The 11199-nt window shown below is 52.7% G+C and overlaps 1 protein-coding gene across 1 annotated transcript; it reads left to right on the forward strand.

Annotated features, from left to right (window-relative positions):
* The first annotated feature begins 4318 nt into the window (after positions 1 to 4318).
* LOC109772528 (17.5 kDa class II heat shock protein-like) lies at positions 4319 to 5201 on the forward strand. Its single transcript, XM_020331207.4, has one exon. It carries the CDS (start codon positions 4470 to 4472, stop codon positions 4956 to 4958), a length of 489 nt encoding a protein of 162 aa, XP_020186796.1. The 5' UTR covers positions 4319 to 4469; the 3' UTR covers positions 4959 to 5201.
* The last annotated feature ends 5998 nt before the right edge of the window (positions 5202 to 11199 follow it).

An 11199-nucleotide genomic window follows, 5' to 3' on the forward strand; every position in this document is an offset into this window, starting at 1 on the left:
AAGAAGGAAAAAAAGGTGGGGGGGGCTAATCCTACTAGGACTGGAGTCCTAGTAGGACTCCCCTCTCTTGGCGCGCCCCTGATGGACGGCCTCCTCCTCTCCCTCCTTTATATACGTGGGCAGGGCGTCCCTTGGAGATACACTAATTGTTCCAAGCGGTGTGCGACGTCTCCCTCCACGGTTTACTCCTCCGGTCATATTCACGTTGTGCTCAGGCGAAGCCCTGCGCGGATCACATCACCATCACCGTCACCATGCTGTCATGCTAACGAAACTCTCCCTCGACCCTTTGCTGGATCAAGAGTTTGAGGGACGTCATCGAGCTGAACGTGTGCAGAACTCGGAGGTGCCATACGTTCGGCGCTTGATCGGTTGGATCATGAAGACGTTTGACTACATCAACCGCGTTAAACTAACGCTTCCGCTTTCGGTCTATGAGGGTACGTGGACACACTCCCCCCTCTCATTTCTATGCATCTCGTAGATAGATCTTGCGTGATCGTAGGAATTTTTTTGAAATTGCATGCTACGTCCCCAACAATGACCACATTCCAATTCATCCCTGATGAATCAGACCTGACACAACTCTGAGCAATAGCAGGCATAATAAGCAAACATAAATGAGTAGGCACATCATGGCTCAAACAACTCCTACTCATGCTAGTGGGTTTCAACTATTTACTGTGGCAAAGACAGGTCATGCAGAGGAAAGGGGTTCAACTACCGCACCATGTAACAGTTGAATCGTTGTTGTCCTAATGCAGTAAAAGAGAGCTGGAGAGAGAGAGTGGGATTGTATCAGAGTGATAAAGGGGGTTTTGCTTGCCTGGCACTTCTGAAGATAGTAAAACTCTTCATCGGTGTCATCAAACTCATCGTCGAAACTACGTCCACTGAGAGGGGGAAAATACCGGCAAACAGAGAAAGAACACAATCAATGCAATGCCACAATATGATGCATGATCATGACATGGCAATATGCTGTGATTTGATCTAATGCAGCTAGCAACGATTTAAATGGAGTTGGTTTGAACACAAGATTCAAATTCAAACTCCACATAAGGCGTTTCAAATGCCATTAATTCAAATTGTCTTATACAGGAAGTTTAAGTTGTTCAAACATGCATGAAAATGCCATAAACAAATTCTTTGGATTTTTTTGCTAATTTTTCATATATATATATATATATATATATATATATATATATATATTATTTTCATTGGAGTTATAGTTTATTTTCTATGAATTTTAGGAGTTTTGGTTATTTCTGAAATAAATAAATTATTTCTGATTTATCTAAAATCCCAGAAAACATTTACTGCGTTAGCATTGCGTCACTGTGATGTCAGCAGTCAACTGACCGTGCCAGGTCAAACCTGACGTGTGGGTCCCGCATGTCAGCCTCTCCTCTAACTATGGGTGTTAATTAGCACTAATTTAAGCCTAAGCCGGAACTAATTAGGGCCTGGCCCGCATGTCAGTGGGACAGGGGGAGTCAAACCCCTGGTCAACGGGGTCAAACCCGCAGGCGGTTAGTCACCGGCGAGGTCCGCGACGGTCGGACGCGTCGGAAACGCCATGTGGTGCCCCCGTTTGATATGCGGCTGGGCTCTCTAGAGAGCTGATGCTGCAGCGCATCCAACGATGGGCTTGGACGGAGCTGAGGTGGTCGGAGTCGACGGCGGCGAGCACGAATGCGGCGACCGGCGTTCGGGCGTTCGCGGGATCGGTGCTGCGGTGTGCAAATGAGTGCAGCGAGGTGCTAGCGAGGCTCTATGCGCGGCGGTGGGCATGTTGGATGCACGCCCGGAACCAAATAGTCACCGGAGCGTCATCGGTGACGAGCACAGGCAGCGACACATTCGGTCACATGCGTGACGGCGGCTACGACATGCAAACGAGACGGAGGAGAGGGGGGTTCGGGTGAGGAGCTCACGGCGGTTGCAGCACGCGTCTCAGCGGGCTCGGGGAAGGTCGGAGCTGAGCGGGGCATCGAGGTGGATCTCCGGCGACCGACGGCGAAGGTGACGAAGAGGACGACGCTGCGTTGCTCCCGGGCTCGTGCTCGTCGGTGAGAAGATGCAGCGGTGGACGGCAAAGCTTATAGCCACGGACAGAGGGCGAGGAAGTGGCTCTGGGCGCGGCAGCGGCGAGCGGCGGCGATGGCCGTATACGGTGGTGACGCAAGGAGAGAGCAGAGGAGGGGAGGGGCGACCGGAGGGAGAGGGGAGTGGACGAGGGGGTCGGGGGGTGTGTGTGGCGTCGTCCAGAGCATCGGGGAGGGATGCAGGCAGACAGGAGGTGCCCGCGCGGCAAGCACGCGCTCGGGGCCTACTGTCCACAGGAAGGGGATGACTGGCAGCGGCGCTGGGCTGGCCCGGCCAGGTGGACTGCCTACTAGGCCGTCCAGGTAAGCCAGGTAAGCCCTTTTTTTAATTTCTGTTCTGTTTTCTATTTTTCCTCTCTGTTTTGATTTATTTTTAGGACTAAATCATTTTATTAAATTCTGAAAATAATTATGCGCACTAACTGAATTATTCCAGATGAATATTTGGAGCACTTAAAATATCTATAGAATTTAATTGCCCCAATTCAAATACAATATGGATTAATTCAAAAATACAAAGATGACCTAGAAAAATGTGCACCATTTTTTTCAGAGGTTCTAGACCAATTCAAAAATGATGAACATTTATGAAGGGCATTTTGGGTTCATTGAAAAGATTTAATTTTGACCCTAGTTGAATTTCATTTGCTGCTAGGGTTTATCAGCCCCCATTTCAAGTTTAAGATATTTTAACATGATGCATGGAAGCTTAAGCAATGACAGGCAAGGACTAAGCTAGGGCTGTGACAGGTCGCTGTCGCCGACCTACTCCATGGTGGTGGTAGGGGATCTCCTCCCTTTGTTTGCACTTGTGTCGTGTGGGGGTGATAGTGGTAGGGGTTGCGGAAGCCGGGGCAGAGTGTCGTGGTCCTATTCTCTCTCACGGTAGAATTGGACCTATTCCCTCCGTTCGGAATTAGTTATCGCAAAAAGGATAAAAATGGATGTATCTTGAATTAAAATACGTCTAGATACATCAATTCGTTCGACAAGTAATTTAGAACGGAGGGAGTAGCTACCATGGTGAAAACCTAGCTATAACCTACGTTAGCCGCATCGGTGTATGTTTCATGTGAAGACGGCGGAGTGGCATGAGCTCTTGTGGAGCGAGGGTGAATAGGTGGAGCGGCTCTCGGATATAGGTGCACCTGATATGATTTTGAGTAATTCCAAAAATGTCAAAAATTATGAAATCTTTTGGTAAACTAACTTGACCTTCTGTTGCATTTGTATAAAAACTATAGCCAAGAAACTTTAGCCAAAGTGTGGAGCATTGTCTTTCAAGATGGGAACGGGCCGGGTCGGCCCGACCCGGCCCGCTGGGTCACTGACCCGGCCCGAAATTTCAAGGCCAATGGGCCAAATGGGTCGGCCTCAAATGATATATGGGTCAGTGGAGCCGGCACCGTGCGACCCGATGGGTCAGACGGGTCGACCCAGTCGAATCGCTAGGCCCTAGTCACTGCTGGCCGACCTTGTTCGAGACGCCCCTGGACACATCTACGGTATATGAACTCGATCGATTCTGTTGAAGATGCGTTGTACACAAGAAACAGACAGAGAGACAGGTGGATTGATTGTTACGTCAACTACTAGTACATGCACGTAGAAAAACCAATGTGTCGTTCGTGTCTTGGTCACCGTCGAGCTCGCCATCCCGGTCACTGCACTATTCCTCTCTAACTTGTACAGCTCGCTGTCCCAGTGGTTTTCCCAGTCTTCAGATTGTGATCACTGGAGTCATGGATTTTCCATCTTAATCTTGGGTCGGCCTCGTATACCCAATGGGTCAGTGAGGCCACAAATTTTTGATGAAATGGGTTAACCAGGTCCGGGCCATTCCCATCTTGAATTGTCTTGCCCAGATGCTAAATTCTTTGTTAACGAGTACTACACATCTTTGTTATTTCGAGGTGACTGACATTTATCCCAGTTTGTTCCTCACCACCTTGCAATGCTCCTAGTCCCTGAATTCGACAGAAACCAGCACTGGTCGCAGATATGCACGGGAGGATTGGAGAAGTTTCTGGAGAACGGATCATCTTTCCAAAAATAAAAGTTAACGGAAAATATCTCTGCTCCTAAGAAGCGAGACCAAACCAGCCACTCAACATTTTCATTTGTTCCTAAAGAAAGACCGTTGATGGAGCTCTAGAACTTTCCACGTTGCCGCATCCCGCGGGTTCCACCAAGTTTCAGAAGTTTCCGTCACCTTCTAGACTCCGGCCACCGATATAAACTCCCTCCTCCTCCCGTCGCATCATCACCAACGCAGTCCACAAAAAAAATCAGCAAACAATCCAACGCAGTCCAATCCGAGGAGACCGACCGATCGAGCTCGGAGATCAGCAGCGACCGAGAATGGAGGGCAGGATGTTCGGGCTGGAGACCCCGCTGATGACGGCGCTGCAGCACCTGCTGGACATCCCCGACGGCGAGGCCGGCGGGCCCGGCAACGCCGGCGGCGAGAAGCAGGGCCCGACGCGCGCCTACGTCCGCGACGCGCGCGCCATGGCGGCCACCTCCGCCGACGTGAAGGAGCTGCCGGGCGCGTACGCGTTCGTGGTGGACGTGCCGGGGCTGGGGTCCGGCGACATCAAGGTGCAGGTGGAGGACGAGCGGGTGCTGGTGATCAGCGGCGAGCGCCGGAGGGAGGAGAAGGAGGACGCCAGGTACCTGCGGATGGAGCGCCGCATGGGCAAGCTGATGCGCAAGTTCGTGCTGCCGGAGAACGCCGACACGGAGAAGATCTCCGCCGTGTGCCGCGACGGGGTGCTCACCGTGTCCGTCGAGAAGCTGCCGCCGCCCGAGCCCAAGAAGCCCAAGACCATCCAGGTCCAGGTCGCCTGAGACTCTGAGAGATGGATGGGACGACGGAGCCAGAGAGAGGTCCTTTGCTTGCACGCCTGATCGAAGCTGAGTGGGTAGTGATCGATGATTAGGAAGTGAGTTTCCTGAGATGCGTGATGTGTGTGTGTTTTCTATCTCTGCTCGTATGGTGTCCGAGAGTGTTGTGTGACTAGTTTAAGCTTTCAGGGCGCAATTTCAATGAAATTTCTGAAATATCATTAACTTTGGTTCATACTGAAATAATTGCCTTTCTTCCAAAATATCTCAGTAATCTTGGTGGCAGACACAACTTCAAATAATTCTAAATCATTTTTTTGTTTTTAAAAATATTTGTTTGGATCCCAAAATCAAATTTTAGTGGACATTGAAGTCCCCTGGCTGAAATGAAAAACAGAGTCACTGGATTTCAGTGGAAGTCGGTTAATTCGCCCATGGTTGAAAGGTGTTTGTGGTGGTTTTTACTAGGTATATAATCAGAATTTTGGATGTACATTTGCAAGATACATTTCAGCAACTTTATAATACAAAATGGAAGGAAATTTTTTAAAATCATTAACCAAAAAAGAGTTGAATCAACGTTAATAGTTTTCAAAATTCATTCTATACTTATAAAAGATAAAGTAATTCCATATTGTAAGGCGAGGTCGGACCAAGCATCAGTTAGATTTAGTATAGACTTTTATGTTTGAAAAAATTTAGGTGTTCTTGTTCAAACATGTAAATTGCTTGTCAAGGACGCAATACTATTATTTCAAAGGAGGATGATCTTATGAATGACGACTCCAAAATAGGATGATAAATTGGTCTAGAGAATTTCTTGGCATAAAATTAGTTTACAATATAATTTTCTTGATGAGATTGACTTATCGCATGGAATGAAGTCAATCTCATGAAGAGTTTACTTCGGCATAATAGAAAGTCAAGAAAACACCTACTCCAGTTTGTAGATGTGTTTTCACGCCCTTGATCTCATTGTCGCGATCTTCAAGGGCCATGGCCCCAAACACTAAGAGACCTAGAAATATCTCATTGTTGCGATCTTCAAAGGCCGTCGCCCCAAACACATAGAGACCTAGAAATATCACTGACTGTCTTTTACTTTTGACATCAAAAGGACACGTGGCGTACGCTCGTGGTGGTCGAGCCGAGCGCACCTAAGCAAAATTGATGACAAAACCTGAAAATGCCAAACAAGGCCAAAGCTAATAAAAGGATAGAAAACATGCCAATTTTGATAACATGTACTGTTTTTGCTCCCGAGCTCAAATACCCTCACATGAACAATAAAATCCAAAAAAAGAGTAAGCAGAACTGAAATAAGTCAGTGTTTTTTTATTGAACATCAACATATCCTCTAACTGCTTGTAATTCTTTTCTGGAAAAAAAAACATCCGTACAAAATATGTAGAGAGACAAGTTGGCAATACAATGACCGATGTATTGATGGGGCGCCGGTGCACCTATATATAAGTACAGGGTAGGCCTCAACCTCAACTATACACAACTAAGAGGTGGGCCACAATACAAAATACATGCAACACAAATATATACTCAACACCCACCCCCCCCCCCCCCCCCCCCGTAGTCGAAGCGTCGCCGGAGACGCAGAGACTAGACCGAAACTCCTCGAAGACGGGAGTAGGCAATCCCTTAGTCATCACATCAGCAAACTGTTGCGTCGTCGGCACGTGGAGAACTCGAACACGGCCAAGGGCAACCTACTCTCGAACGAAGTGAATATCGAGCTCAAAATGCTTCGTATGTCGATGGTGCACCGGGTTGGCGGAGAGGTAGACCGCGCTGACGTTATCGCAGTAGACAAGAGTGGTTGTATGAACGTCACAAAGCAACTCCTGAAGTAGCTGATGGATCCAAGAGCATTCGGCCACGGCGTTAGCCACGGCCCGATACTCTGGCTCGACGCTGGAGCGGGAGACCATGGGCTGCCGCATCGATGACCAGGAGATCAACGAGGGCCCAAGGTAGACGTAGTAGCCGGATATAGAGCGTCGGGTGTCGGGGCAGCCTGCCTAGTCGGCGTCCGAATAGGCGACAATGTCGATGGAGGCAGAGGCCGTCAGGTGAGTCCCAAAGACATGGTGTCGCGTATGTAACGGAGAATACGCTTCACCAAGGTCCAATGAGAGTCACGCGGGGAGTGCATGTGGAGGCACACCTGCTGAACAGCGTACTACAGGTCGGGTCGGGTCGGCGTCAGGTACTGTAAAGCACCAATGATGGAGCGATAGAACGCTGCATCGGACGCGAGAGACCCCTCCAGAGCAGAGACCTTCGCCTTCATGTCGACGGGGGTGGGCGTCGGCTTGTAGTTAAGCATACCGACACGCTCCAGAACCTCGTGGGCGTACTTCTGCTGATGCAGAAAGAAGCCGTCAGCCCGATGTACCACCTCGATGTCGAGGAAGTAGTGTAGAGGCCCCAAGTCCTTGAGGGCGAACTCATCACGAAGACGAGCTGTCAGCCGCTGAAGGAGCTCGGGGGCGGACACCGTGAGGATGATGTCGTCGACGTAGAGGAGCAGATATGCAGTGTCAGCTCCCTAATGATACACAAAGAGTGAGGCATCGGAGCGAGTGGACCGAAATCCCAGAGACTGCAAGAAGGCTGCGATATGCTGGTACCAAGCCCGAGGCACCTGCTTCAACCCGTAAAGAGAACGGGAGAGAAAGCACACGAAGTCCGGATGCTCGGCGTCGACGAAACTAGTGGGCTGCTCACAGAACACTTGCTCGGCAAGATGACCGTGCAAGAAGGCGTTGGAGACATCCAACTGATGCACAGGCCAGGCTCGTGACCGCCAACTGAAGCACGGTGCGGATGGTGCCCGGTTTAACAACCGGAGCGAAGGTGTCGGTGAAGTCCACGCCCGCGAGCTGCCGAAATCCACGAACCACCCATCAAGCCTTGTAACGCTCGAGAGAACTGTCCGGGCGGGTCTTGTGGCGGAACACCCACTTGCCAGTGATGACACTGGGACGGCGGGGCGCGGAACAAGATGCCACGTGCGGTTGCGCTGCAGGGCGTCGAACTCCTCCTGCATCACGACGAGCCAGTGGGGATCTCGAATGGCAGCGTGAGCGGAGGCAAGGATGGGTGATGGCGTCGACGTCGAGGCGGCGCACACATACTCATCGGAGGAGTAGCGCGTGCTCTGCCGAAGCACACCGGCCCGGGCATGGGTCGTCACGCCGAGAGGCGGGGCAGCGGCGGGAAGGGGGCCCATGGCGGGAGCCGGGCCAGGGCGGGTGCCAAACCAGGAGCCGCGGCAGGGCCCGCAGCGGCAGCCGAGGCAGCGGCGACAGGGGAGCCGGCGGCGGAGGTGGCGAAGGGCGAGGTGGTGGTCGAGCCCGTCGCGGGGGTGGGGGCGCCGTCCGGGGTGGCCGCCGCGGCGCCGGGGTGGGGTGCCCGATCTGGCTCAACCTCGTGGGAGGGAGCCGAGGACCCAGGGGCCCGGTCGGACTCGACCTCGTGGGAGGGAGTCGAGAATCCGGGCGGTAGTAGAAGGCGCCGAGCCGGAGGGACCACTAGGGTCGCCGCCGCGCATCGCTCCAAGCAGGGGGCGCGGGAGGGACCGAGGCTGGAGAAACCTAAAAAAAAGGAAACACCGTCTCAACAAAATACACGTGCCTCCAGGTGTACACACGATGAGTGACAAGATCATAGCACCGGTAACTTTTGGTGTTAGAGGGATAGCCAAGGAAGACGCATGGGACGGATCGTGGTGCGAGTATATGTGGGGTGGTGGACGCGGTGCTAGGGTAGCAAAGACACCCAAAGATGCGAAGACCGTCGTAGGACGACGGTGTACCGAAGAGAAGGTGGTGAGGAGCGTAGTTCCACCAAGGATGACACGGACGAATGTTAACTAAGAGAGTAGCAGTGGCGAGAGCGTCAGGACAAAACCGAGCGGGCACGTTAGAGTGAAAGAGTAACGTGCGGACGTAGTCATTAAGAGTGCGAAGGATGCGCTCGGCTCGGCCATTCTGCTGTGAGGTCTATGGGCAAGTTAGACGGAAGATGGTGCCGTGAGAGGCGAGAAGGATGCAGAGAACGACGTTGTCAAACTCTTTTCCGTTATCGGTTTGAAGTGCAAGAATGGGCGGACCAAACTGTGTGGTGACACACGAATAAAAAGATGTGAGTGTGGCTAAAGCATCGGATTTACGACGAAGAGGAAAAGTCCACACATAATGAGAATAATCATCTAAAATCATCAAATAGTATAGATAGCCCGTGTTACTTGCAACGGGAGACGTCCAAACATCACTATGAAGTAATTGAAACGGAAAAGTGGAAACTATGGTAGACGCACTAAAGGGAAGACGAACGTGCTTGCCCAAATGACAAGCCGCACAAGTATGCTCCTCGAGCTTATTACATGAGAAAGAAAAACTCCTAAGAATCTGACTCAAAACGGTGGGGTTGGGGTGGCCCAAGCGAGCATGCCAAAGATCAACGCCGGCGGCGAGGGCGACGGGTGTGGAGGTGGAGGCGCCGGCGTGCACGTGATAGAGCTCATCAGGGCTGTCACATCATGGAGTACCCTCCGGGTACGGGCGTCCTTCACAGAAAAACCAACACCGTCAAATTCAACAATAAGTGGGTTCTCACAAGTAAGACGACGAACGGAAACTAAGCTTGTGACAAAATCAGGTGAAACAAGGACATTAGACATAGTGATGGGTATGGAACTAGAAGGAAAACTAGTGCTACCGACATGAGTGATAGGTAAATAATAATCGTTGCCAACGGTGATACGAGTGCATGTGTTAACGGGAGTGGAGGAGGTTAGGTTACCGGGAGGAGCTGTCATGTGCGCAGTAGCACCTGAGTCCATGTACCAGTCGCCTCCACCACCATAGTTACTCGGTGACGGCGCAGAGTGCAGGGCGGCCAGGAGGGCGGGGTCCCACGGTGCAGGTACCGGCGGCGGCGGCTGGCCTCCGTAGGGCGGCGCCTAGGCGGGCGGGCTGTAAACGCCAAGGGGGCGCCATAGCCGGCACCAGCCGGCTGGTAGGGCGCGCCGAAGAATGCCTGGTGGCCCGCGGGACGAGGCCTAAGGAGACCCGACGCAGGAGCCCGTGGGACGGGCATATGATAGGCATGCACGACGCCCGTCCACGGGTTTTGCCCGGCCGCCCAGGCGGAGGGGGCTGCTGGTAGCGCGCCGCCCTCCCCCCCCCCGGCGCCTTGGCCTGGTGCTGCTGCTGACGGCGGCCCCCGCCACCCCGCTAGTTGCGCCGGCCCCCGCCACCTTGCGGCCCCCGCTACCCCGCCAGTTGCGCTTGGCCCCCGCCACCTTGCGGCTGCTGGGGAGGCGCATGTGGCAGCGGGAAGTCGCCGGTAGGCGCGGGTGGGCGGGGCGCGGCCGGTGGAGCGGGGCCGCCGCGAGTGGTGCCGACGGCGAGGGTGGTGTGCTGGATCCGCTGCTTCACCTTCGTCATACGGCGCTCCTCAAGCTTGAGGTACGCGACGACGCGCTGGAAGGTGGGTTGCAGCAGCAAGGTGAGGTTGGATGCCGCGTTGCCGAAGTCCTCGTTGAGGCCGGCGGTGAGGGTGCTCAGCACGAGGTCGTGAGGGACCTTGGCGCCGATTTCGCGAAGCTCATCGGCGAGCATCTGGAGCCTCATGCAGTACTATAGCCAAAGAACTCCTGCTGCAAGAAAACAAGGCGCTGAAGTTTGTTGTCGGTGAAGAGCGCGTTGATCTTGGTCCACTCAGCGTGAGCGTCGTCGGCCTCGGCGACAACCGTGTGGAAGATGTCCTTCGAGACGGTTTGGTAGAACCATCAGATGAGCGTGGCCTCAATAGCGGACCACTCTGGATCGCCCTTCATGTAGTTGCCGTCCACGGAGCCGTCGATGTGCTCGGTGAGCTAGTACTCGCGGAAGACGAGGATGAAGTAGGTCTTCCATGTGTAGTACGACGTGCTGGAGCTGTCGAGGAGTATGGGGACCTGGGCCTTAATGTTGAGGTCACAGATGGCGGCGGCGGAGGGCTCAGGCCCGACGAAGCGGTTCGACGAGCGAGTGGTGGAGGAACCGGGGGAGTCCATGGCGGCGCGCGGCTAGGGTTAGGGTTTTTGAAGGAAATATGCCCTAGAGGCAATAATAAAGTTGTTATTTATATTTCCTTATATCATGATAAATGTTTATTATTCATGCTAGAATTGTATTAACCGGAAACTTGATACATGTGTGAATACATAGACAAAACAGAG

Source organism: Aegilops tauschii, chromosome 3 (assembly GCF_002575655.3).
Source record: "Aegilops tauschii subsp. strangulata cultivar AL8/78 chromosome 3, Aet v6.0, whole genome shotgun sequence".
Classification (NCBI taxonomy): Eukaryota; Viridiplantae; Streptophyta; class Magnoliopsida; order Poales; family Poaceae; genus Aegilops; species Aegilops tauschii.

What these genes read in the sequence shown, in the direction of transcription:
- LOC109772528 (XM_020331207.4), top strand. Translation starts at nt 4,470, where the DNA reads ATGGAGGGCAGGATGTTCGGGCTGGAGACCCCGCTGATGACGGCGCTG.